This window comes from Dermacentor andersoni, chromosome 4, assembly GCF_023375885.2.
Source record: "Dermacentor andersoni chromosome 4, qqDerAnde1_hic_scaffold, whole genome shotgun sequence".
Classification (NCBI taxonomy): domain Eukaryota; kingdom Metazoa; phylum Arthropoda; class Arachnida; order Ixodida; family Ixodidae; genus Dermacentor; species Dermacentor andersoni.
In genome coordinates, this window is record NC_092817.1 from 24,395,259 (window position 1) to 24,419,985 (window position 24,727).

The following is a 24,727-nucleotide window of genomic DNA, read 5'->3' on the forward strand; positions in this document are numbered from 1 at the left end:
GCTTCAGCATGACACAAGTCCTTGTTTTCATAATGCCACAATGCTCTCTGACACGGCGCCGAAATGATGATGTGGCTTCACGCACAAACGCACAGGGCGCTTGGGAGGCCGTTGTTCTGATCTCTGAGGCTTGTTGTTCTGCCGGCCGCCCAATGGAGACGATGCACCGCTGTGTTTGCGCGATGAAAAGTGGAAACACTACGTGTTAACCGATACGTACGCAATAAGCTGGTATGGTTTATGCGGATACAAAACACATAATGTTCAATGGCCACTGGGTTGGGGATTTGACTTTACTACTTTTAAAACGAAACTATTGTTTAAGCGGGTACGGTTATGGAACTCGGAGAGAGTGCACTGAAAGGGCAGAAAACATGCAGCATTTATTCATTTCGAGCAACAAAAGTATATTATTTTCGTTTGATGCTGCGGTGGCCTAGCAGCGACAACAGTGGCCTCAAACTCCTCAAGCTGCGAGCCAGCTTTTCCACTAGCCCCCTCTTCCCAACAAACACCCGTGTATCAGGCTGACGTAACGCACAGCTTCTGCCACTGTCGGGCCTGTATCGCTCATTCTGTCGCTTTCCATGTCATCCTAATACCGTAAAAACCGGACTATAGTTCGGACCGGAATATAGGTTGATGCCCTCAACTAACAAATTCTATGAATGAAAAAGAAAAGAAGAAAAAAGAAAAATGTTTTTCAATGGCAAAAGTACCGAAAGACACCCTTACCTTGAAACAAATGCGACTCATGCACAATAGTGACAGTATTTATTTAAATGCTGCTCGCATGTGCACCCGGCCAATTTTTAACAGTATCGCGCGACCATCGACCCGCGTGCTTGTCAGCACCTTATTAATGGCGCTGAGCGGCGAAACAAACGAGATACGCGCATGTGTACACGTGCGCTTACTTTCGCTATTTCGCCGCTCTGTGCAGTGATGATAAGGTGCTGACAAATACGCGGGTCGATGGTCGGGCGATACTGTTAAAAATTGGCCGGGTGTACAGTACACAGAAGGGCACAAAGTGCGCAAGCGCTACTCCGAACCAGAGCAACGCCTTTGATCAGAGTCATCCGAACTAGAGTCGGATGACGAGTGCTTCTCGCTGCCCAGTCCAGAGGCGTGCGCGATCTCTACAGCTTTGAAACGTATGCATTCGGCAGTCACAGGCAGCAAACTTACACGCAGCTCTCGGATGAACTCTGCAACCGTGTCTTCCAGTTCTGCGGTCTGCCCACAGAATGTCGTTTTCAGTTGGTTTGCTGCTTCTGCCTCCACCAGTACCAAATAATCTTTTCGGATACTCCAAATTCGTGCTGTGCCGCGAGGTTGCCGTGGGCTTCCGCGCACTCAATCGCCTTTTTCTTGAAGGCGACGGTGAATTGCCGTCGGCTTCCGCTCATTTTGAAACAAAATGTGAAAAAGCAGCCTTTAACGAATATAACTTTGTGACAATGTAATCGCAAATTGGTGGTGCCACAATATCGCCACGCTGCGCTGGCGAAGGCGGCTCTTTACTAATCCGCCGATTGTTGCAAGACTTCCGTAGTTTTTCCGCCAATGTCCGTCCGGTATATAAGACGAGGGTCGACTTTTCGCAATGGTTTTTTGAAAAAAATTTTCGACTTATATTCCGGTTTTTACGGTAACTGTTGTTAGGTGACACTTCGGCAATAACAGGCAATGATGGCGAAATGTTGAACTTGAAAAGTTGAACCTCGAAGCTGACATCTTTTCGCGGTCCCAGCAGCACTGCCAAACATCATCTCCTTCGCATTCCAAATGCCAACACTAGTCAACAGTAGATCCCTGTGCCAGCACCGACTTCGTGCCATGTTCGATAGCATGAATGGTGTCCAATTTTCCTTTTATACTGATCCCCTGGTTTTTGCCCAAGCTTTGGCATAACGCAACTCCTAAGCCTGCACGACGCCACAGCACAGGCCACCACTAGCCAGCCACGACACTCTCTGGCTGGGCGCCGAAATGATGTTGATGTTAATATGGCTTCACCCTTCCAAGCACCCTCTGCATTTGCGCTTGGAGGCTGTTCTGATCACTGAGGCTCGTTCTTCAGCCTGGCCGACCTACCGCCACGATTACATAAGTGCCAACACTATGTGTTAACCGATATGTATGCAATAAGCTGGTACGGTATATGTGGATACTGAACGCATTATGTTCAATGGCTGCCGAGTCGGGGATTTGACTTTACTTCTTTTAAAACGAAACTACTGTTCAAAGGGACACAAAAGGTAGTATAAATACTAAGTTGACGTGGACTGTTTAAATACCATTCCACAAACCTTGCAATGCTTGTTGTGTGCCAAGAAAAGACTTAGTTTACGAGAAAATTGCACCTTATAGGTCCGAATACCTTTTTAGTTATTCAAATATCCCGCCACCCAACCGGAGGAGTGGTGACATTGCATACGCCATCACTGCCCTTTGCTGCTGCCAGTGAGTAAAACGGCGCCCGACAGATGGCAGTACAGTTTCTAGCCCAAAACGCAAACATGCGACCATAGAGAAACTGAGCCTAAGCAAAGCGGTGGATTCACCGCTCCAGCTGCTTTTTGGACAAGTGGCGTGGACCGTTCAGGCATCCCGCTACATCACATGGAAGCTACATCACATTCTTGGCTACTTGCAGTTGGCAAGTTTCGTGAGCCAGTAAAACCAGCGCAGCACTATGCAATAATGAAACTACCGAACCGCGAAAGCATGGGTGGGCCAGAGTTGACTGAAAACGAACCCTTTCACCTGCCTGCATCGTTGTCAAGGGTAATCTCAATGAGATCTTTTCTTTTTCTAAATATAAAATAGAACTGGACAAGTAGCATTTTCTTTAGTCTTACAATGCAATACAGGGATGTTTTTGTAACGAGTGGTAGAGTACTAGTGACAGAATTTAACTGAGGAATGCTTTCGTCATCGGGCAAGTATTTGAATGTCCCGGGGGAGTCTCTAATCATGTCCTGCATTTACCTCAAATTCTCGATTATTAAGGCTCTGTTCGTGATAATATTGATGCCTTAAAGATTCTCGAGCACTAATCTATCACTTTGGCTTGACGAAATATTTCTCTTTAGTGTCCCTTTAGGTGGGCATGGTTTAACGAGGTTTTACTGTATTACAATTTCTACAGTAGATAACGATGCATGGTTTGGTTCTTTAGTATACACGAGGTGTCTTGGCCATGTTATGCAGTGTACTTAAGTGACTGTTTTGTCAATTACAATCACAGTATGAACAAGGTCCACACGCAAGAACCAAAACGCTAGCATTACTAAATCTATTGTGACCATTTTTTTTTTCCATCTTACATCATGTTCCCTCCCGACCCGACAGGATGGGATCACACTCTCGATCTCACCAACCTTTTGCATTCCACCCTAATTAGGAATTGAAGCCGCGGCCTCATGCTAAGCAGTAGAACACCATTGCCACTGACTTAGTGCTGTGGTTACCTACATTAGGCATTTCCGATTTCCCACGTACACAGGCCTCACCAATGCAACATAGAAAACTGCTACATGCACCGTATGCAAAATGCTACTGACCCTATCAAAAGAATCCCTAAACAGCCACTTCGTAGATTGTGTCACAATGTGCCAACAATGGTACTGTAGCAAAGGTTAGCTGAAACAAGCAGTGGTCAGGGCCAAGCTTACTTTGGTGTCCACCAACTTGCTCTTATGTACAGAAGGCATGCTACAGAAATGTGCCGAACTTGCACATTTGCAAGCTATGGGTTAGGTCTTTGCATTCTGAGCCTGTGCACTTCTCGCCTATTAGAGCTTTCAGCAAAGCCCCTGAATAAATGAAAATTGACCTGTCTACCATACAGCCTCTGTAAGGGCCGCACTTTTGTTTCGCGATTTTGGCGGGGTGTGGCTCTTACATGGGACTGGGTCACTTGGTTTAATTTTTCTGACAAGTTCCGGAAACTAGCACGCTCTCCTACGGAACGCCTTCCTCGATTTGTTTGTTGAAGCAAGCTCATCTTTCTGCTTCAGCCATGCACTCATTGTCAACACCAAAGCTTCGGCCTGCTGCCCACTTGCTGCTTTCCTAGGCGCATGCTACAACCTTGAGCTTACATGCGACATTGAACGCCATGAAATGCATACTCTCCCTTGCGGACTCTCACCAGCTGAGAGATGAGCCAAAGGAGTTGGCTGCAAAAGCTAGCTGCATGAAGCAAACGTGGTGCCAGTGACTTGCATGCTGCCATGGAGGGACATGAAGGAGCCTGTCAGGGACGTGCCTCAAACGTCAGAGGTCAAACCGCATTTCTCACCATCTCATAGTGGTGTGCAAAAGTTCCATGCTGCCGAGCACACCAAATGCAATTGCTTTTCGATTGGAATGTCGCCCCCTCTAAATTTTGGGCTGTGAAGTTAGGGGTGTGGCCATTACTCGAGATTATGCGGTATCACCACCACTTGTGATCAATGAAACATCATGATGCCACACTCACATGATGCTAAGTTTTGCACCAGTGCCTATCATAACCTAAACCAGTAGCAATGAAAGCAACATATCTTTTGCACACACAGTCCAATGAAGATGCAAGCCATTACTACATATCGGTCAGCAACTGCCCCTATTGACGCAAAAACAAAATTCTTGCATCAGTGCTCAAAGAAGTGTGCATGATGCTCTTTGAACTCACTCTAGTGAACTTTGCACACATGTCCTCTGCCTCCTTGATTAGGTTTGCCCGCAACATGTACTTTGCACATTTCGAGTTGATGTAGCGATCCGCCGTGTCCAGAGCTTGGGCTTCATCCAGAAACCTCAAGGCTTCATGGATATCACCAGCATGCTGTGAAAACAAGAGAACACCTGAGCTGCAACACAAGGCGCACTTAACCCTAGCACAGGCAGCATGAAACAAGCAAAGCATAATAGATAGATAGAACTAAGCAGCTGTTAAGACAGATCTAGCTTATCAATCGAAGGTCTCTCATAAAATGTGTCAAGTATGATAAAATGAACAACCTGCAGAATGTTTACAACCTCCTATATTTAAACAATGAATTGCCCTGTGCAGTTCGAAATTCCAAAATACATTAAGAAAAATAATATAGAAAGAAAAAAAGAAAGAAAAAGCAGTTTCACTTGCAAGATGAAGCATTGATTGTGATAGCAAATTAGCGCACAGCTATACAAAATGATTTATCGGTTGGTAAACTTGGGAACATTCACTAATTGAATAAACAAGCATATGGTCAGCGCGCACAAGCACACATGAACACATCACACTCGATGAGCACGGACACTCGCTGTCAAAATGCCAGTGTGAGCAAATGCGGCAGCAGCAGCGAGCGAAGTAGCCTTCATGTTGTCAACCCCTTCGATGCAAGAGCGGCGAACATATAGCGCACACAAATGTATGGGCCATCTGCAGATTACTTTCAAGATACGGCACGCGCAGCTGTACAATGTACACAATTGTTGGTGGAGTCGAAGCCATCCCCTTTGCTCCCGCACTGCTTCCCTGCTTGCCTCCATATATGGCGTGCGAGATTGAGCCACGATCATCTGTTTCCCTTGCGCCCGGTTGTGAAATGCATAGTTGCTGCCGGAGCAAACACCGTCCTCCCTCCCATCTCCCCACGACCTTTCGCGCGATGGAAAATGGCGCATTTGCTCTCTGCTTTCTGCGCTCGCATGCGCTAGATCGAGCTGCGATCGTCGGCTTCCCTCACATGCTTTTACTCTCACATACAACATACAATGCGCGGCGACAGTACTATCGCCCTTGGACTTTATACAGAACATCACGGTGTCGGTGACGGCTACAGCGATGACGACGCCGACAGCAAAAATGCGCTTCGAACGTTCATATAATTTCTAATGCAATAAAACTTATTGGGTGCTGTGTATAGTCATTAATGCATAGCTTTTGAATAGAGGACCAAATCTCTTTAGATATCCTTAACCTTTCAGTGTCTGGCTTTTTCAGAGGTGACGCACTCCCAGTGTTGAGATTATTTCTCCAATCTTATAAACGAACACAACAGTTAATTTTTGATTATGCAGAAGGGAACAAATGACAAGGATAATTGCAAACACACTCTGAATATGTTCCTCACATTCCTACCAGGCATAAGGAATAAAATGCGCAGCAAACTAAAAAAGACGTAAGAGATTGGTAGGTATGCCAGTGAAATGGTGGGACAGAAACGCGGAAACCTACCAGTATGTCAGTCACACTGAAAGGGTTAATGAATTGCTGATCATCATTGCAGGCTTTTGCTTTGCCTCACCTCTTTTGATGTGTTTTCCATACTGTGCCATAATGTAGACTATCCTCAATTCAGTTCACAAGCGTTACAATGGAAATGTGACAGCAGAAAAAGCATGATATTCGGACATCTCAAGTTGCTTTGGCCGGAAGCAGCCGAAGTTAATGTCACGTCAACACCATTACTAGAAACAAGATAAGTGTTGCAGGGCCCCCTCACAGAAGGCAAGGATTTCATGTTCAGGAATATTGGTTAAACCGAGATGTTCTACTAGGGACTACATCCTTGTTATTTTTCAAATTAGAGCTAGCCTCCTAACTTACACACCCTTCATGCAAATGACAATTCATCAGTCTAGTGAAGTACAGTTAAATAATCTCTATATAACGAAGTACTTGACTTTTCATAACCTCTTGTTCATAGAACACCATGTATTTAGAACCTCAATATAACAGTGTGTTTGTACACAATTCCAATATAACGAAATTTCGCTTCCGTCGCAATAGAATGCCGAGACAATAAATGGAAACTTCCACCAATGCAGATGATCAAATTATTGAATTACAAGTGGCTACTTGCAAACGCACTCCTTAAACCCTGGACAAAAGCAACTGTTGAAGTGGAGCCGTATCATGTTCTGTATAAAGTCCAAGTGTGATAAGATCCTATTGAGGCCTGCGCAATTTGTGCTTTAAGGTGCTAGTGAAAGTGTGTGAGGGTGAGAAGAGAAAGATGGTGGTTTCACGAATGCTGCCTTCCCATGCGAGCAAAGAGAAAGAGGGGGAGGGGAGCTCACTTGTGATAACCTGATGAAGTGCGCGAGAGGAGCGGGGTTTAACTGGCGCTTGGCAATTTCTGGCACACGTCTCAGCCGTAGCTGCGCATGGCTGTAAGTGCGGCTGAGCGCATGCAGAGCCGAGCTGTGCACCCGGCTTTCGAGGTCATCAGCCACGTGCCGAAAAAATGGGTGTGCCAAGACGGCGTGGCATTATATTAGCTGTCTTCCTGCGCATTTAGTATTGAAGGCTGCGCAATCTCGAATTTCAGTGACTCGTTGGAGCGAGAGGCAGATGAAGCATTCGCTCCCCGCTGCTGGCGCTTTTAATGATAGCGTCTTTCCATTGTAAGCGACGCTATTAGCTGCGGAGACGTAGTGCACACAAAAGCATGGCTGGCTTCGCTTAATTCGTGCTGCTGATTTGAGGATATTTATCGATATGGCACAAAACTGTATCATTCATCAAAATAATTTATCAAAATAAATTGTCTTCTCATTCAAACTAGCTGTTTTTGATTGCCTGATAATTCAGAAAATTCTGCAGCCCCTTTCCTTGCAACAAAAATCGTAAGGCGACTGCACTTATTTGCATAAAAAGTCTAATTTAAATGCAACAAAATTTCGATATAATGAAGCAAATGGCCGATTTTATCAACTTCGTTATATCAAGGTGTGTCTGTATACATTTGGCAAGCCAAGACAAGGGAAGTAACAAGCTGTAAATATATGATTAAATTTTACCCTGGCTCAATAGAGCAACAGTTACAACAAATTTGGACTACCACAGCTTGTACAAAGGGCACTGCAAATATCGCTGAGAATGCCTTGCTTGAGGGACAGACGCCAGTGCAGGTGACAAAGCGTTCATGTTAGGATAGTTGTTCCAAGCTATCGCTAAACACCTCCGAATTTCCTTACATGGCTTTTGTAACACTTTTGTAACTTTTGTAGCTACTACTGTGTGCCGTACTACAGAGGGAATGAACACAGGAAATGTGCCCACCTTGTATATCCTAGCCTTGGAGACAAACAGCTCAATGAGCGTTGGCGTGTGCTCAATGGCCGCATTTATGAGGTCTAAAGCTTTGGCAGTGCAGCCCAGGTAGTCGTAGTGCTGTGCTGCATAGTAGTAAGTCCACAAGAGCGCCGTGGCAGGTTCCTTTTCGTCTGAGTCCTTTTCTGCAAGGTGCACACAAGGATCCACCAAGTGTCAATCCATACTGGTCTCAAAAGTAATAATAAAAATCTAAAAGCAATCCAAAAAGCACATTTACCTTTTTCAGAAAAGACCTCGTACTTCTTTAGTGAACTAATATAACCGGTCAGCAACTGCTCGATAATTTTTACCTGAAATCGAAGATACATATACATCAACAGATTAAGTTCTGCCAGTGTTCCACTCTGATTTGTAAACATTTTTAGTGTGCAGCTTTAAAGGGCTCCTCACCAGGCCACATGGCAAATTTCGATATACGCTGGAAGTGGAAGTTGTTACGTGTCCCCCAAGGAGCGTTCTGCCACAAAAAATTTTTCAGATTGGTTCGTTAATAGCCGAGATAGAAATATTGCAGTGCCGCGAACCCATGGTTTCAGAGAGACACTCTCTCCATTTGCCTCGTTTAGCTTCTGCAAGCGAAATTCCTTCCCTGCGTTTTCCCATACCGGAGCTCGAGGATCGCGTGACACATATATCACGAGCTACTCCTTCGCCCCCCCCCCCCCCCCCCCCCCACCCTCTCACTCACTATTCTTGCGCCGTGGCGCACTTCCGCTGACGGGGTTGCGTGCGAGCTGCTGCGATTGTTTCATTTCAAGCAGCACACAATTTTGCGCACTGTGCACGAGGACACCTGACTAGCAGTATAAGTCAGTGCTACACAAATACTGAGGCAGACACAAGCGGATCACAGAACATGGTCGCATGCTGGAACATGGCAGAAAATGACAGTTTCAGTGCACGCAGACACCAAAACTATGTCAGCAGACGAAATGGATGTACACGTGTTTTGCTGAAGTGCGAAGTAAAAAAAAAAAAAAAAAAAAAAAAAAAAAAAAAAAAAAAAAAAAGAGAGAGAGAGAGAGAGAGAGAGAGAGAGGAATAAAAAATAAAAGGAGAATTAACACACACAGATATTTGGTTTGTGTGTTTTATTATCTCTAAACTTTAATTCGTCTATTCAAGCAACAGATTGCATAAACAGATGTTGCCTTGAACAATTCTCAAAGTCACGTGTCACTACGAACGATGTCACAGCACAAACACGTGTATGTAGGGGCACTATAAAGCATGTGTACTTCACCCTCCAGCTTGGAGCGCAGCAGCCGTGAGGAGAAGGGCAAACGCTGTTCGGGTTATAATTTCAGATTGTTAGCAAGCATTGTATGCTCTGTGCTTGTCAGCTAAAAATGGCCAGACTTGGTGAGGGGGCCTTTAATGCTAGCGTTTATACGAAGTAAAAGAGAATTGGGAGAGGCCATTTAGAGGACAAACAGAGGTATAATTAAGTCCCAAACTATTAAATTTTCCTTATGTGCCCTGGGAATCTGGCCCAAAGGAATTTTGACAATGAAAAAGAAAAGAAGCAACAAGATTCTCAAGTACTCAACTCTTTCTGGACTCTTGTAGAGAGGCCTAAGGTCCACGAAGAGTGGCGGTACACCTTTGTGAAGTGCTTTCCGCATGTACTTGTCAACTAGTGTGCGAAACGTTTCACCTGCAAGCATAACAATGAATTAGGCTGAGAATGGAGCTTGATATTATAGTAAAGGCGAGCAGGGACCTAGGGACACCTCTTTATAGCCAGTCAGACCGCCCACCTGTGGCAAAATTGAGTGGCAGTCTCCGAGGCGTTTGTGCCCTGGGGAACTTCTCCTGGCTTTCCTCAAACAGCTTGAGTTCATCTTCAACACCCTCTGCATAGAGCAAAAGGATCATTGAAAAAATGTATGGTGCCCTTGGCCCAATGGGAACAGAAAAATAACATGTTTATTTTTGACCTAGTGCCATATATGCCAGTGGGCTAACTTATGCATCTAGCACTTCAATACAACCTAATTCTTGTCACCAGCACACCCATTGATGCTGCAGACACGAGTGAAATAGTGTTAGCATGTAATAGCCCTTGAAGAAAGACAATCAACAGGCAACAACTTTAATGACCGCAGAACTTCATGCAAAACTGATTAATGGGGGACTCTGCTGTTGAAAAAGTGTTCATTTTTTTCATCAATATTAATGGAACTTTCCAGTCTTACCATGATGTTTGTGCTGATTTCTAATGTACAATTAGTTTTGCTGTAGGTCAATTAGTTTCCAAGACAAATAACATTTTATTTTAATTGTTTAAGGCCACAATGGAAAATAAATGGCAAAATAAAAATTATTTGTAGGGCATGGTTAGATAGCACAAAGAGCAAGGAATGAAATATAGCAGGTACTTTTTTTATCTGACCATTAACAGATATATTACATCCCATTGAATGTAAGACCACAGAATGTGGCAACCATGTGGCAGAAAATGTAGCAAAATAATATCTGAAATGAAAAGAAAATATACTGCTTACAATAATTCACAAAGCACACATTAGGCTTTGTTCTATCTGTTCTTGGTGTTGAGATATTGAGGTTTGAATATTGGATTAAAGATTAGTGTTTTGAAAAAGTACAATAAACAAAGCACTAAATTGGGGGTACCAAGCATCCAGAAAAAAACACTCCTAACGAAGTGATGAAAATTATATTTGTTATCTGGCAAAACTTGAGAAAGAAACGCATATCCTGCAGACTGGACATAAAGAAATTTGGTTAGTGCCAACATTTAGGCCATACTATACCAAGCAGTCTCTTTCTTATACTCTTCCAGTATTACGAAATAAATTATACAAAGAATTGTTTGACCCTTTTGAGCATTCAAATGATGCTATTAAGTGATTTTTTCTAAGCAAATTTACATGATGATATCGCACTCAGTTTAAAGCTATACCGTTTTTTAGTTTCCCCATAACCTGTTATTTGTTTTTCTAATGCCTGTGCTTGTGCTGTGTTAGGATCGGCCTGCAGGGGTACTGCCCTCAAAGCTATTTCAGCCCGCTGCAGGTGCGTCAAGCGAGGACAGCGCTAACCAACCATGAACTTACTTCAGAGAACTGTGGACAACCGGCAGCCACGCAAAGTGTTTTTGTTATCTTGTTTGAGTGTTTATTCGGAAAAATAAAACACTCTGCTTGTGTACTGTACTACCAAGTTGATAAAGGGGGCAGGACCTCTCTCAAGCTTGCGAGCTATCAGTCCAGTCTCCTTCTTTAAGAGAAAAGGAAGGCTGAATTGAACATTTTGTTCTCTCTAGACACATGAAACTTTCAGCGCACATCTAATCCTGTGTGCGGATTACAAATATGCAAATTAGCTTTCTTTTTTTCTTAAGTGAATAAAAAGAAAAGTTACAATTCTTCTTGTGCTAAAAATTTGGGTGGCAACTCACAAAAAATGCACTGCAATAAGAGCGCTATAAGTAAGCAGGCATGTTTCTGGAGGTTCAAAGACTGCAAGTTAGCATTTTGATGTTTATATCTGTACTTTAACCGAAATTATGAAATTCTAAGGTTGCAGCTTTACACATGTGATTTCTTTTTAGCGATTTCTACAGGCTTTCAACGTTATTGCAGTGTCCTAAGAGACTATATCTTAGTTTTTGTACACTCTGACCCACCAGCATTCAGAGAAATAAGAACGATGAGAATTGAATGAGCAGAAGGCACACAGTGCCGATACCAAAATTTAAGACTTAAAAAAGGGGGCTGGAATATACATTTCAAGCTTTAAAACCAGGAAATAATAATTACACACAAAAATGCATACCGTATTTACATGATTGTAAGTCGACCCCCCCATATCGTGTGCGACAGGGGAAAAAAGAAGAAAGAAAAAAAGAGCATACCCAAGGGCGCATTCGATAATGAAAATTTATTAGTAGCTGACATGGTCACTGGACTACTCGTCTTCACTATTGCTGCCATCATTATCGCTGCTACGGTCCCACAGCGCGTCATCGTCCGGCGAAATTCCACATTTGGCAAACGACTACATCGCATCTTGTGGAACAGCAGCCCACGCCGAATGCACCCAACCACACGCAGCCGTCAGCGAGGCTCTTTTGACAGGTCCGGTAGGCACATGTTTGCGGTCTTCTGCCGCCAGCCACTCGTCATATACTCACGGTGGAGCAGGTCCTTAAAAGGCGAAGATCCGGGCTTGTTTCGTGACCATGTCGCACTTCACTGACAGGGACCGATCACACATTTCAGCGACGTACGCCGCAAGCTTGGCCTACAGTTCCGGAAAGCGTCCCCGACTTCGGCACGTGGGAAATTCCTCACTTGCCGTCACAGGTGAAAATTCCGCTGCAGTCTCCACTCTCGCACCACCCGTTAGGAAAGATCGAACTCGCTGCCCGCTGCACAGTGATTTGTTTCTTCAGCATTGATCAGTGATCAGCATTCAGCAGTGATTTGCTTCTTGCCGTCACAGGTGAAAATTCCGCTGCAGTCTCCACTCTCGCACCACACGTTAGGAAAGATCGAACTCTCTGCCCGCTGCACAGTGATTTGTTTCTTCAGCATGAAGGATGGCGGCCCTCTTGAACGCTGCTGTGAACGAGTGCCGAACGATTAGTGGACCTAGAGCACTCATGACGACTGAGGAAGCATGGAAGTAGCACGTAGCTGGCAGTCAAGTCGAACGCGTCAAATCAATGCCTTTGGTCAAACTAAGAGCATACAGAAAGCTAACAGCTACAGGGAAAGAGAAATATGGGAGCGGTGTCTGCTCTTCCATGAACTACTGGTATTGATACTCCCCGCATAGCTCCCCGCAAGGGCTGCCGTTCTGAGGGTGCCGCCGCGAATGGAACAGCGGCGCTTTCATCAACTATAGAGCCCCCCCCATGAGTGTTGCGTGCACTGTAAAACTCTCAAAAATGTTGAAAAACCCTCCTGAAAAGCGAACAAACACGTGGGATAGCGAAAAGCTACGGGTAGGGCCATAGAGCAAACATAAAATTGTGACTACGTTGTAGCTCTCGTTGGTCTTGCTTTTTTGGCAGTGCCATGTCTTGGTTTCGATTGTAAGGCGACCCTCCACTTCAGACTTTCAAATTAAAAAAAAAAAAAAAAAAAAAATAGGTCGACCTACAATCGTGTAAATAAGGTATAGTCTCATGTCAGGATCTGGAATGCACTAACACAAACACATGTATGGGCGAGAGGTGTGGGAATAGGCTTTGGCACATCATCTGCTATCTCCGAAGTACGTATAACTACATGCGAGGAAAAAGGGCAATGTTTAGCTTCGCTGTTGCATTATTGCCCATGCAGTACGAGATTGTATGACGTAATTACTTATCTCCAGTTCTGAAGCAAGGTTTCGGAATGGGCTAGTTGGTATTCCATTGCAAAGATCTTATCATCTTATCCATCTTATCATCGGCTGGTCTGAACCTTGCGACAACTGCCTCTTTATCACCGTAGGAAGCAGAAGCAACTTGCATAGACACAACACATGTCCGGTGCCAAACGTGTTTTTCTTTTTCTTTTCTTGAGAGGGTCAATTTGCCACTTATGTTCGCAATGTGATCAACAAACGATGGATCGAAGAAGTAGGTTTATTGGCAGGTCTAGCTGACAAGCACTGAGCTGGCAGCGCCAGGGCACTAGCTGCCATAGCAACAGCCAATCGGAAGGCGCCTCTCAGCGTGCTGACACATTGAATCAATAGGAAGGCCGCGTGCATCGCTAACTTCATCAGACCGACCCCCTGATTGTTTTATGTTTGCGCTTTTCTTATGTGGACATTGTCAGAGAGGATGTGAGGAACTGAAAGGCGGAACTTTGAGCTTTCGAACGATACCAAGATCGTAGTGCTCAGTGGCGGGTAAGAGACGTGATCGTTTCGTGAGCTGCAGTGCTTTTACGCGATTTTGGGCTTTGTTCTTGTCGTCCACGCTCACAAAATAATTTTTTTTTTATACTTAGGACGAGTTTATTTGGGCAAATCGTTTTGATACGGTTTAGATTAGGCGTTATAAATGCCAAAACAAATAGTTCCTGAAAAATCTTTTTATTGCGAAAGCAATACTGCTCGAGGTTTCCGCTCTTGGCCGTCGTCCCGGAGAATCCACCATTGACCTTTAGCGTGACCTATGTGTGACGTCATACCAGCTGTGGAAAAGCGGGGCCCCAACTCGGCTCGTCGCGATCGTCCCAGCGAATCCTCCATGCTGCAGCTGCGCGCTGCTGCCGCGAGGGGCGCTAGCTGTACGTGACGTCATGCCAGCTGTGGAAAAGTGGCCCCCCCAACTCGGCTCGTCGCGATCGTCCCAGCGAATCCTCCACGCGCCGCTGCCGTGGGGGAGGCGCTCGCTCTACGTGACGTCATGCCAGCTGTGGAAAAGCGGGCCCCCAACTCGGCTCGTCGCAGTCGTCCCAGCGAATCCTCCACGGTATGTCGGATGATGTGTATAAGGTGAAGCTGCAACGATGTGCTGCAGCTAAGAAGCGGCGGCGTGTGGAAGAAACGGATGAAGAGCGGGAACAACGTTTAGCTAAATGGCGTGCATATTATGCAGCCAGGCGAATGCGTTCAACGTCTCTTGATCTGAGTGCATCTACAAGTATCATGCATGCTCTCAATGCTGATGCGACTTTGGCATCACCTGATCGTTCGACAGCAAGCCTTATGGATGCTTTAAATGGCGACGAGACTGCATCTACACGTTTGATGAGCAGTACATAACTCTACAACCTGAACAGAAGATTGCTTTCGCAATCCACTAGGCTTAGCCAAGCTAAGCCTCTGCCATTTTTTTTTTTCTTTCATTTTCGGCTTTCAAGACCTATGTCCTCCCTCAAGCGACAAGGTGCAAAAGGCTTTAGGGAAACAAAGACCACAATGCTGTTACAAACAAATCCAAAAAATGAAGCCGTAAGAAAGCATTCTAGAGCCGCGTGAAAAACTGAAGACTTACGTTGCCGTAGTGCTTTCATCAGGCCATGATAGTATTCGTGGTTCTCAGGATTTCTGTTCAACAGCTCCCTGTATATTGTCTCGGCCGCTGTATACTGGCCCACCTGCATCAGCAGGTTTGCTGAATAAGACACCGAGAGAAAACATAATTAAAACACGCCTACTGCCACAATCTTCCAAGCACAGTCCCCAGCTTCTACCATCTTTCCTACATGCAACATGACAATAACATTTTATAAGGGGGAATAGAAGTACAAGTAAGGAACGGTCCATACAGTTTTTTTCGTGTTTCCATCTTAGTTTAGTATTTTGCTGCTTCCACCAGCGTAATTATGGCATTAGTACAGTCAAACCTGGATATATATAGCCGAAACGCGCAATAACGAAATCCCGCGACAACGAAATATTTTCGTATCCCCGGCGAACGCCTAAAGTTGTGAATGCATTTCACACCTCTTGACAACTAAATGTCCCTGAACTATAATCCCACATCAACGAAATTTGCCAGAACGTAACCCAGTACCTTATCTTTTTGCGCAAGGCTAGCAGGCTCCAAAATGTGCTCAAATGCAATTGCTTTGCACTAACAGTGCATAAAATACCACGAAATTAAACTTACATGGATGCAGCCATTTTTGTTTACAAAAACAACCAAGTGCTGAAAGTGATCGCAGTTGCCCGAAACACGTTGTGGCCGCCATCTTATTTGCTGATCGCTCGTTTGAAGTGGCACGCATGTTGCTACCGACATGTGACGACGATTTTTGCACATCTAGTGCTGTGCGTAATGTGCACTTTGGTAAGAAAAATGCAGCAAAAACAATGAAATCCACGTCCCACCGACGTGGAATTGTTTATGGCACTTGAGATGGCGGTCACAGCATGGAGGGCCATATATTGGGCCATTAGTGAGCGATTGTCCAGGAATACGCATCCCTTCCTTCAAGTATGTTGGTTTTGGTGCCACTCGACAGGTATTGCGTGCGAATTCAGCACCGGACATAAATTGGCGCGAAGAGGCCGTAATCTCAAACGACTGCCTTTGGGTAGACGAGAAACAATCACTTTCGCATTCCGTCCCGGATGTGTCGGCGCCTACGGGCGACAGCGGGCGCTGGCGAAATTTTGTTACATGTGTGGAGCACTGTTTATCTACATCCGGTGCCGAGTTATGCAAAATCTATCAAAAGTGACTGTACCTCTGCAAGCAAATGATCGAAAGTATTGTTCCACAGCAGTGCTGCCACTGCTGATCGCCGCATGCGGCTCACTTTGTACTGTTGGCAATGCGGTTCTATATCCTCGAGCAGAGCTCGCCGAAGTAGGCTAGCGGAATGTTGACAGCAAAGGTTTGGTCGGCGATGCATTGCCTATTTGAGCTGTCCCATTTTACAACAAAAAAATTATTGCGAAAGCGAATTTTTTCGCTTTCCCCGCAGATTTCGTTATTGCGAGGTTCAACTGTAGAACTACATATAACGAATTATTGCGTAGAACGAATAGCTGTAAAATTCCCTTGAAAAATTTTCAATAACATGTCTATGTTATACATCAAATTACCTATATATAGAACTCTTTTGTGATCCCCTTCAGATTCAATATATCCAGGTTCGACTGTATATACAAGCTATGCTCACATGCTTCTAGTTTTAACACACTTTTTTTTAGAAAGCCATAAATTTTAAATGAAGTTCAGTGACAATTACCTATACAAGGAATCTGGATCCCTAACTAGAATGCGTAAAATTATGACCAAGTTCGCAAGGTGTGCTTTTAAGAACGTACTTATTGTACTGAACTCGTTAGTTGTCCCGAGATCTTACATAGGGTGCAATATGTGTCTGAAGTTGCTTTAGAACTCCACAACAATACCTGCCCAAGACAAGAATGGAGCCTAGAATCGATTGAAAAGCTAGCATGCAAATAACAAGTACTTACCTCTTGTTTCAAGCACAGACAGCTTGTCGCAGATCTGCTCCTCATTGCGTGCTAAATGGCCAAGTGCCTCATCTAGTTCGCCAGCCTCTCGCATCACCATGTTTTGATAGAGCAATAGTTCACTGTGTTCGTAGTCGTACCCACGCTTCTGCGGCCAGAAAGAAAAAAATCTAGTTTCAGTGCCAGTACTAGTGTAATGCCTTCAAGGCATGCACTGCACTCTAAATCTGCTCATAAAGACCACCAGTTATGCTCAGTTGTTTGTTTTAGCTTTCTAAGGAACTAGCATACTTCCTGCCCCATGATTTTTCTAAACAGTGCCCATGACAGCCACATTACAAACATTTAAGGCAAAATAACTACACTATGCACTGTCTGCCCCAGCTTCCCTCTACAGGCCTTTGGAAGATTTTGGATAGATCGAGGATAGTTTCTGCACTTGTAGATTTCCTTGAATGAGGACAGTGTGCTGCCATTGCCAACTTTGCGATGCAGTATGGTGAAAAACCTAAGCAGTGACTGGAGCTCACTATTTGCTACTTGCAAGCAGACACCCCAGGCATGTGTCAGAATTTGTAGAACCATCATGATGCACTGAGCCCTCAAATCTTGCATAGGCATTAAAAAAAACTACGTGCTGCAGACTGTTTTTCAATATATTTGCACCTATTTAGAGACCCTTTATCACCTCAAGTGCGAGGAGATCCACAAGTGCTGCAATGCCCCATCAAATAATTCCATCACACCTTAGTAAGGGCCATATTGCTAAGGGGACACTAAAGAGAAACACTATACCAAACTGCACAGGCAGACACACTCTTGAAACGGTATCGGCAATATTGGGAGAAGGGGTACTATCACCCATTAACCAAAAGAAATGAAAACTAATCTACTCCTTTTATATTTCATAACCAAACAGCTCGCCATGATACTATGCTGAAATCAATGATTTCAGTTTCATGTGCTTAGATTAGATCCCTTTAGTGCACAAAAGTTGCCAGCTGGCCCTAAAACACTTTTCTAACTGCTTATAGAATGGCCTCACTATTAAAGGACATTGATTCATTAATCTCATGCCGCAAAAATTTTTCTGATTCACGTACAAGTGCAGTCACTGCACAGAAGCACAGCTTTCTTTCTCTTTTCGTCTGCACTAGTTCACTGGAAGCTACACAACAAAAATGCCAGGGGATCCCATCCAAATGTTGAGTGTCTCGGTGCCGAGAGGGCTGTGGTAGATAGCACAATTCTAACCCTTTATATAAATTACTCAATGCGGTGGCCATTAGTTCTACAAGAAATCAAAATGTTTCATTAACATAATTGTGCTAATCACCTCATAATTAATTAATATACTGTGCATATTTAAATCTATGAATTATAGCCAGTGAGTTTGCAAGGCGTATCTACTTGGAATGAATTCTTTGGACTGCACCAGTCGAGAGATATTAATTTTCAAGGTGTCTGACGAAATGCTTTGGTGTTCAAACTTTCATGCTTCAATGCATGAAAAAGCGTTTTCTTAAAAGAAGTAACTAGAAGGCCACTGCATTTCATCGGGCACCTTGAAAATTACTACGAGTATCTTGAAACTGGTGCAGTCCTGAGAATTCCTTCCAAGTGAATACGCCTTGCGAACTCATCGGCAATAATTTGTAAATATGTGGCATAAAATAATTAAACAGCAAAATAGTTATGTTAATTATTTGATTAAGCATTTTGATTTCTCGAAGTAATGGCCACCTCATTAAGTAATTTAGATCAAGGGTGAGAATTTTTATATCTGCCAAAGGCAATTTTTAAAAATTTTGGCCTAAAGAAAGACAAAGAAGCACCCGATACATTTCCCTTATTTAACTCAATATTAGCAATTGCAGTACCAGCCAATCACACTCAATGGGTCCAGGTGCTTGTGGTGATGCTGCATCACGACAATGCAGAAGCAAGAGCAAGTGATTTATTGCCGTTTTTTGCAGGAGATTGTAAATTCCCTGCTGTATGCAGTGCAATAACATTTAGCTCGCATGTTCACAAGAGCCTCTTCTACAGATCAGCAATGCGTTATTACTATCTTCGAAAAGTGTTTCAGGGTGCCTTTAGTGAATAATTCGTTAGCCTTGACTGCCAAAATCTGACATCGCAAGGTGCTAGTGCAGGACTATGAAACTGCCTCTGCTACCCACCTTTCATTTTTGTATCTTCTAAAATACGAAACCTCCTGTCCTGATACACAAATGGAAGAATGCAGTAGTGCAATCTACCATTACTCTTGAGAACTAGTAAGCCTATTTACTCAAAAACGCGAAGAATCATGCAACATTTTCAAATAGATAATGCACAGTGACCTAGAGCTAACAAAATATGCATCTTATCTTTAATTTAGAAGATTATTTTCTCAAATAACTAAGCATACATTTTTTAAAGTCATTAACATTCACTCATGCATGCAAGCAAACCCATTACACAGCAACATACTACAAAGCAGTTGGGTTCCTCAACTACAGTGACAAAACAAATAGAGTAAAAGCTCGTTAATTCGAGTTCTGCAGGTATGCTATGAAAATTCGAATTATGCAAAATTAGAACTAATGAAAGTCAGAGAAAAAAATCGCTCGGTTAAGGCGCATATATAGTCCGACGTGGCGTGAGCATGCACCCACACACGCTATGTCATGTTGGCATGAACATCTATACTTCGAAGCACTGTCGCAGCCAACATAACCGGACGCGGCCAACGCGGTCTGATGTCCCTGACGTCAAGTTGGCTCTGGCTCCATCCGCGCGTTCGCCGCGCTGACTGGCGCAGAGAAAAAAAGATGTCACAGTTTTGCCCGAAAAGCGAAGCATCGATTGCGATAGCAAATTAGTAGATAGGTGCACGAAGTAAGGATAGTAGTTTTATCGGCCGTATAAACTTGTAAACATTCGCTTACTAAATTAACAAGCACGGCGCCACGTTCGTCGCACAGGTAAGCATGAACATATCTCGCTCAATGTCCGCGGAAACTAGCTGAAAAATGCTGGAGTAAGGAAATGCGGCAGTAGCAGCGAGCTAATTGACCTTCGTACAGCTCTCGCTTCAACACGAACGAAACGTAGAAAGCACACCGCATACGAAGCTACCGGCACTACGTGCACTCTGCAAACATCCCAGACCGCTTTGAAGATGAGGCCCGCGCGGGCCTGCACTTTGGCCATGTCGCAGATCGCTTTCAAGGTACGGCACCCTCATGGACGCGCCGTAAGCAGCAGCCACCAGAGAAGAACATCCCCCACTCCCTCCCTCGCCTCACCCCCGTATCTCGCACGCAACAGGAGAGAGCACGCTCCGCCCCGCCTTTCTCGCTCACGCACACAAGATTGAGCCACGTTCGCCGCCTCACCCTCACACGCTTTCGCTGGTACACAAAGAACAGGGTGCGCGGCGACAGTGTTATCACCCTTGCCGCTGATGGGGAAAAGCAAAGCTGCGCGGCCCGTGCGGGGACCCCAGCATTGCCCACGTGCTCCTGCGCACTAGCTCTCTCCCCATCCACGATCGTGTGGAGTTCGAATTAACGGCAACGGTGTGGACTTCCGTATGAATTAGCGGGATGCGTTACACATTGCTTTCAATACATTGTTGGTTGGACCGCGGTGGCTACTTCGAATTATCCGAAATTTCGAATTAATGAGTTGTGAATTAACGAACTTTTACTGTAATTATTACTGAAGTATTCTTACTGTTTGTGTTTTCCTAAACTCTTCCAATATCTTGAGCGCCATATCGTAGTCCTTAAGCAAGTGATACGACATCGAGAACCCAATCCACGATGCCCTCTGTGTTGGCCGCAGCATGAACAATTGGTACCTAGTGTCCTGAAACGAAAGGCACAACCACATAATGCTGCTGTTCACAGGAATACTACAGATTATAAAGTAGAGGTAAAGCAACTGTGCACTTCACTTCTTCCCTCTGCTAACGTGAACAATGAAAGAGTTCAGTTGAAATAAAAGCATGCTTCACAAGAGGCACTGTCCAAGGAACATCCACAAGAATTTGAGAATTTTGAAGTGATAGCGAAGCTGCAGACACTCGATGCAACAGAAAGAGTGCTCCATGCAATAAATTTCTTACATTCGTAGCATAAATTGAGTACATTGTGAATACACCTAACAACGGCAACTGGTTTCTTCTGCCCAGGAAATGACTGCTTACCCTATATCCTTCCAAATCCCGCATCTGGATCTGAAGCAGTGACAAATCCCGAAGAATCTGAATATTATCCTGTGACAAAAGAGAACAAAGAAATGTAACATGCTGTGATCAAGTTGACATGACAGTGATTACATGAGCGCAAGCCCAGTTATTGCTTACAGCCATACCAGTATCTCCTAAAATCATTCAAAAGACAACATTCAAGTTTAGCATTAGGTAAGTGAGCTCTGGCATATCCTAGTGCAATAAACTTTGTCACAATCACACAGTCACTGATGGCGTTTAAGTTAGATTCTTGATTAGAAACAATGACGCAAACAGCATACTCTGGGACAGAATCCTTTTCTTGTGCCCGAGTCATCAACTTGCTGTTTTTTCTAGACATGTTCCCAAATTGAATAGCCCAACTTCAAACTATTTTCAAGTTATGCTTTGTTCTTAATAAAGACTAGAATATGCAACATTTAATAAGAGGCAAGCTAACGAACATCACAGCTGATTAGGAAGTTTACAAAACTAAACATTATGCTTCATCTGTGCCATTGTGCCAAAACACTTATCAATGCTACAGGCACTGTGCAGCCATCTTATGGCATCACCAGTGCCTTAACGAGCACCACCAACAGTCTGTGACATAAAAAACATGTCTGGAGAAGGAAGGCTGGGTGCCAAGGTGTGATTAGTGTGTTTTATCTATGTTTCGCACCGAACACGTGACTCAGAATTCAAGGACAGGGAAACAAACCTTATTCATACACATACATTGAAATACAGTTAAACCTCGATATAACGACCTTTAATAGAATGAAATTCTCAATATAATGAAGTATTAAGGTTTCATAACATCTTATCCATAGAACATCATGTATTTAGAACCTTTAACAAAGTGTTTGTGTGCGATTTCAATATAACGAAATTCCGCTTCCGCCGCAAAGGAATGCCGAGACAATAAATGGAAACTTCCGTGGACACAGATGGTCAAATTATTTAATTACAAGCGGCTGCTTGTAAACTCAGCGCTCAAATCGCGTGCGGCGCGACAAGATCGACCACCATGTTGCGACCACCAAAGTGGAGCTGTATCATGTTCCCTATAAGGTCTGAGTGTGATAAGATCCTACTATGGCTCGCGCACTTTGTGCTTTAGGTACGAGTGAAAGTTTGCGAGGGTGAGAGGGGAAGGGAGCAAGCTGGCGAACAAGCGCGCGAGGGGAAGGGGGTTAAGTTGGCGCCCATCGCGATTTCTGGCACGCATTTCGGCCGTGGCTACACATGGCCGCTGAGCCTACACGCAGCTGCACACCCTGCTTTAGAGGTCATCTGCCAAGTGCCCAAAGAATGGGCGCGCTGAGACGGCGTGGCATCATGTAATCTGTCTTCCCGAGCATTTAGTATTGGAGGTTGCATAATCTCGAGGTAGAGGAAGCATTCGCTCCCCACTGCCGGTGCTTTTCCTCATAGCGTCGTTCCAGTGTGGGCGATGCTATCAGCGCAGGGGCGCAGTGCACCCGAAAGCATGAATGGCTGCTTTGCTTAATTTGTACTGCTGATGTGAATATATCATTGACGTGGCATGAAACTGCATCATTCGTCGACGACCCCTAGATTTATCAAAATTAATTGTTTTCTCATTCAGATGTGCTTTCTTTGACTGCCCGGTAATTCGGAAAGTTCTGTGGCCCCTTTTTGAGTAAGAAAAATCGACTTGCATAAAAGGTCGAATTTCAATACAACAAAATTTCGATATAGCGAAGCAAATTGCCTATTTTACCTACTGCATTGTATCGCAACAATATGCGCAACAAATAGATTTGGAAGCCACAATTATGACAGGAATTACAGGACTGGCTGCAAGTTGTGAAACTAATGATCAACCAGACAGGGTGTGTGCATCATACTATGTTTGAAAATAACTTACTTTGTCCCATTTGAGAGCATTCCTGTAGCACTTGATGGCTTCATCGTACTTGCGGTCTGACCTCTGTAGTAAGCCATACACATGCCAGCCTTCAGCAGGTATCATGTCAAGGAAAACAACCAGAGAAGGGGGCAAAAACACAATCTTGCAGAAACAAAATAAACAAACTATTACTCTGAACTAGATTTGGGCGTTGTTCAAGGTGAATCTAATCAAGCTTCTATTATACAGCCATTAATAAAGGGCACATATACTTAAGAATACAGGCAATATTTCAAATTTATTGCAAATGAAAAAGTTCAGTTAGAGTCACTGATGGGCTTTTCTTCTAAAGCTGAACAGTGGGCTATGAGACACTGCTTTTGGCACATGAGGTCCTTTATCCTCAACTAAATCTAGGTAAACAAGTGTCTTTGCATTCCACAGCCATCAGAGTGTGATCGCTAAAGCTGAAAATCCAATCTATGAAGTTATGTTTAAAAGCCATTAAGCTACCATAGTGAGCAAAAATACGAATTCATAAGCAATATGCACAATTTAAGCTATATTGAGTTTCATTAAATCAGCCAAACCACAGCTCAGTGGTTGTCAATGCCATGAACAAGGTTGCTAATGATTGAAATACTCTGGATAACACCATTTCATGCTTAAGAAGTCAAATTATAGGGTTGAACATCCCGGTTTTGGTTGAATTGGAATGCAGCCGCTAGGGCTTGGAATTAAAGCCGCAACCTCATGCTAAGCAACAGAATGCCATAAGCACTTAGCCAATGTGGCTAGTTATGCTTAATGCAGAGTCTCTAATAACTACACTTCAAGAACTACACATCACACTAGTACAGTAGACAAAATGTCACTGTGTCACCAGTAGCAACACCAAGAATCCAATCATGGATGTTAGGAGTGACATAGTGAAGAGGAAGCAGTGCCCATGAGGAACAAGGGCACAAGAGGGCATTATAAGATGATGTTCATCAGCATATGACATGTCCGGTCATTCTTCTGTGAGCTCTTAAATACAATATTTTGGCAACAAGGATTTGAATAGCCCATGCGACGTTCCTGGCGAATCTCCTCCTAGTTCAACACAATGAGCGTCCCGGGGCTACAAACACAGCTGCCCTTCCTGCCTTTGCCTTGTCATCCAGCTCTGCCATGAAACCAGTGGAAGCAGGCCTCTGAGATGTTTCTTTCTACTAGCTTCATCTATCGAAGCGATAGAGCAAGCTCCTGCACCTTCTAACGTAAACTAACTTCATTTCCTGCTTGGACTTGCAGGATTTTATACAAAGTTTGCTCCCCATTTCTCGGGTGTTGTGGAGCCTTTTCACAGGTTGCTTCAAGGCAACAAGCCATTTGCTTGGGACGTCAGCTGCTGAAAAGAGCATCGCTCATTTAGAATCACTGATAACTTGCAATGTGCTACATTTCTTCGACCTGAGCCTCCCTGTAATTGTGACTGATGCTTCTGGGCATGGACTTAGCGCTGCACTGCAGCAAAATAACGAGGGATCCCTACAGACGGTTGCCTTTGCCTCCTGCACCTTGAGCCCGCAAGAATGGAACACTCTGCAGGCAAATGCAAAGCCTTAGCTGTGTTTGGGCCTGT

General features: G+C 44.2%; 1 protein-coding gene across 1 annotated transcript in view; it reads right to left on the reverse strand.

The window, feature by feature from the left end:
* Positions 1-24,727, reverse strand: part of Naa15-16 (N-alpha-acetyltransferase 15/16) — a 116,444-nt gene that overhangs the window by 87,354 nt on the left and 4,363 nt on the right. The window contains exons 4-13 of the mRNA XM_050182720.3: positions 23,119-23,207; positions 21,201-21,269; positions 20,726-20,860; positions 17,003-17,150; positions 15,066-15,185; positions 9,862-9,957; positions 9,652-9,758; positions 8,319-8,391; positions 8,048-8,223; positions 4,688-4,840 (exon numbers count right to left, since the gene is read on the reverse strand). Of these exons, the coding sequence (XP_050038677.1) occupies positions 4,688-4,840; positions 8,048-8,223; positions 8,319-8,391; positions 9,652-9,758; positions 9,862-9,957; positions 15,066-15,185; positions 17,003-17,150; positions 20,726-20,860; positions 21,201-21,269; positions 23,119-23,207 (1,166 nt within the window). The remainder of the gene's footprint in view (positions 1-4,687; positions 4,841-8,047; positions 8,224-8,318; positions 8,392-9,651; positions 9,759-9,861; positions 9,958-15,065; positions 15,186-17,002; positions 17,151-20,725; positions 20,861-21,200; positions 21,270-23,118; positions 23,208-24,727) is intronic.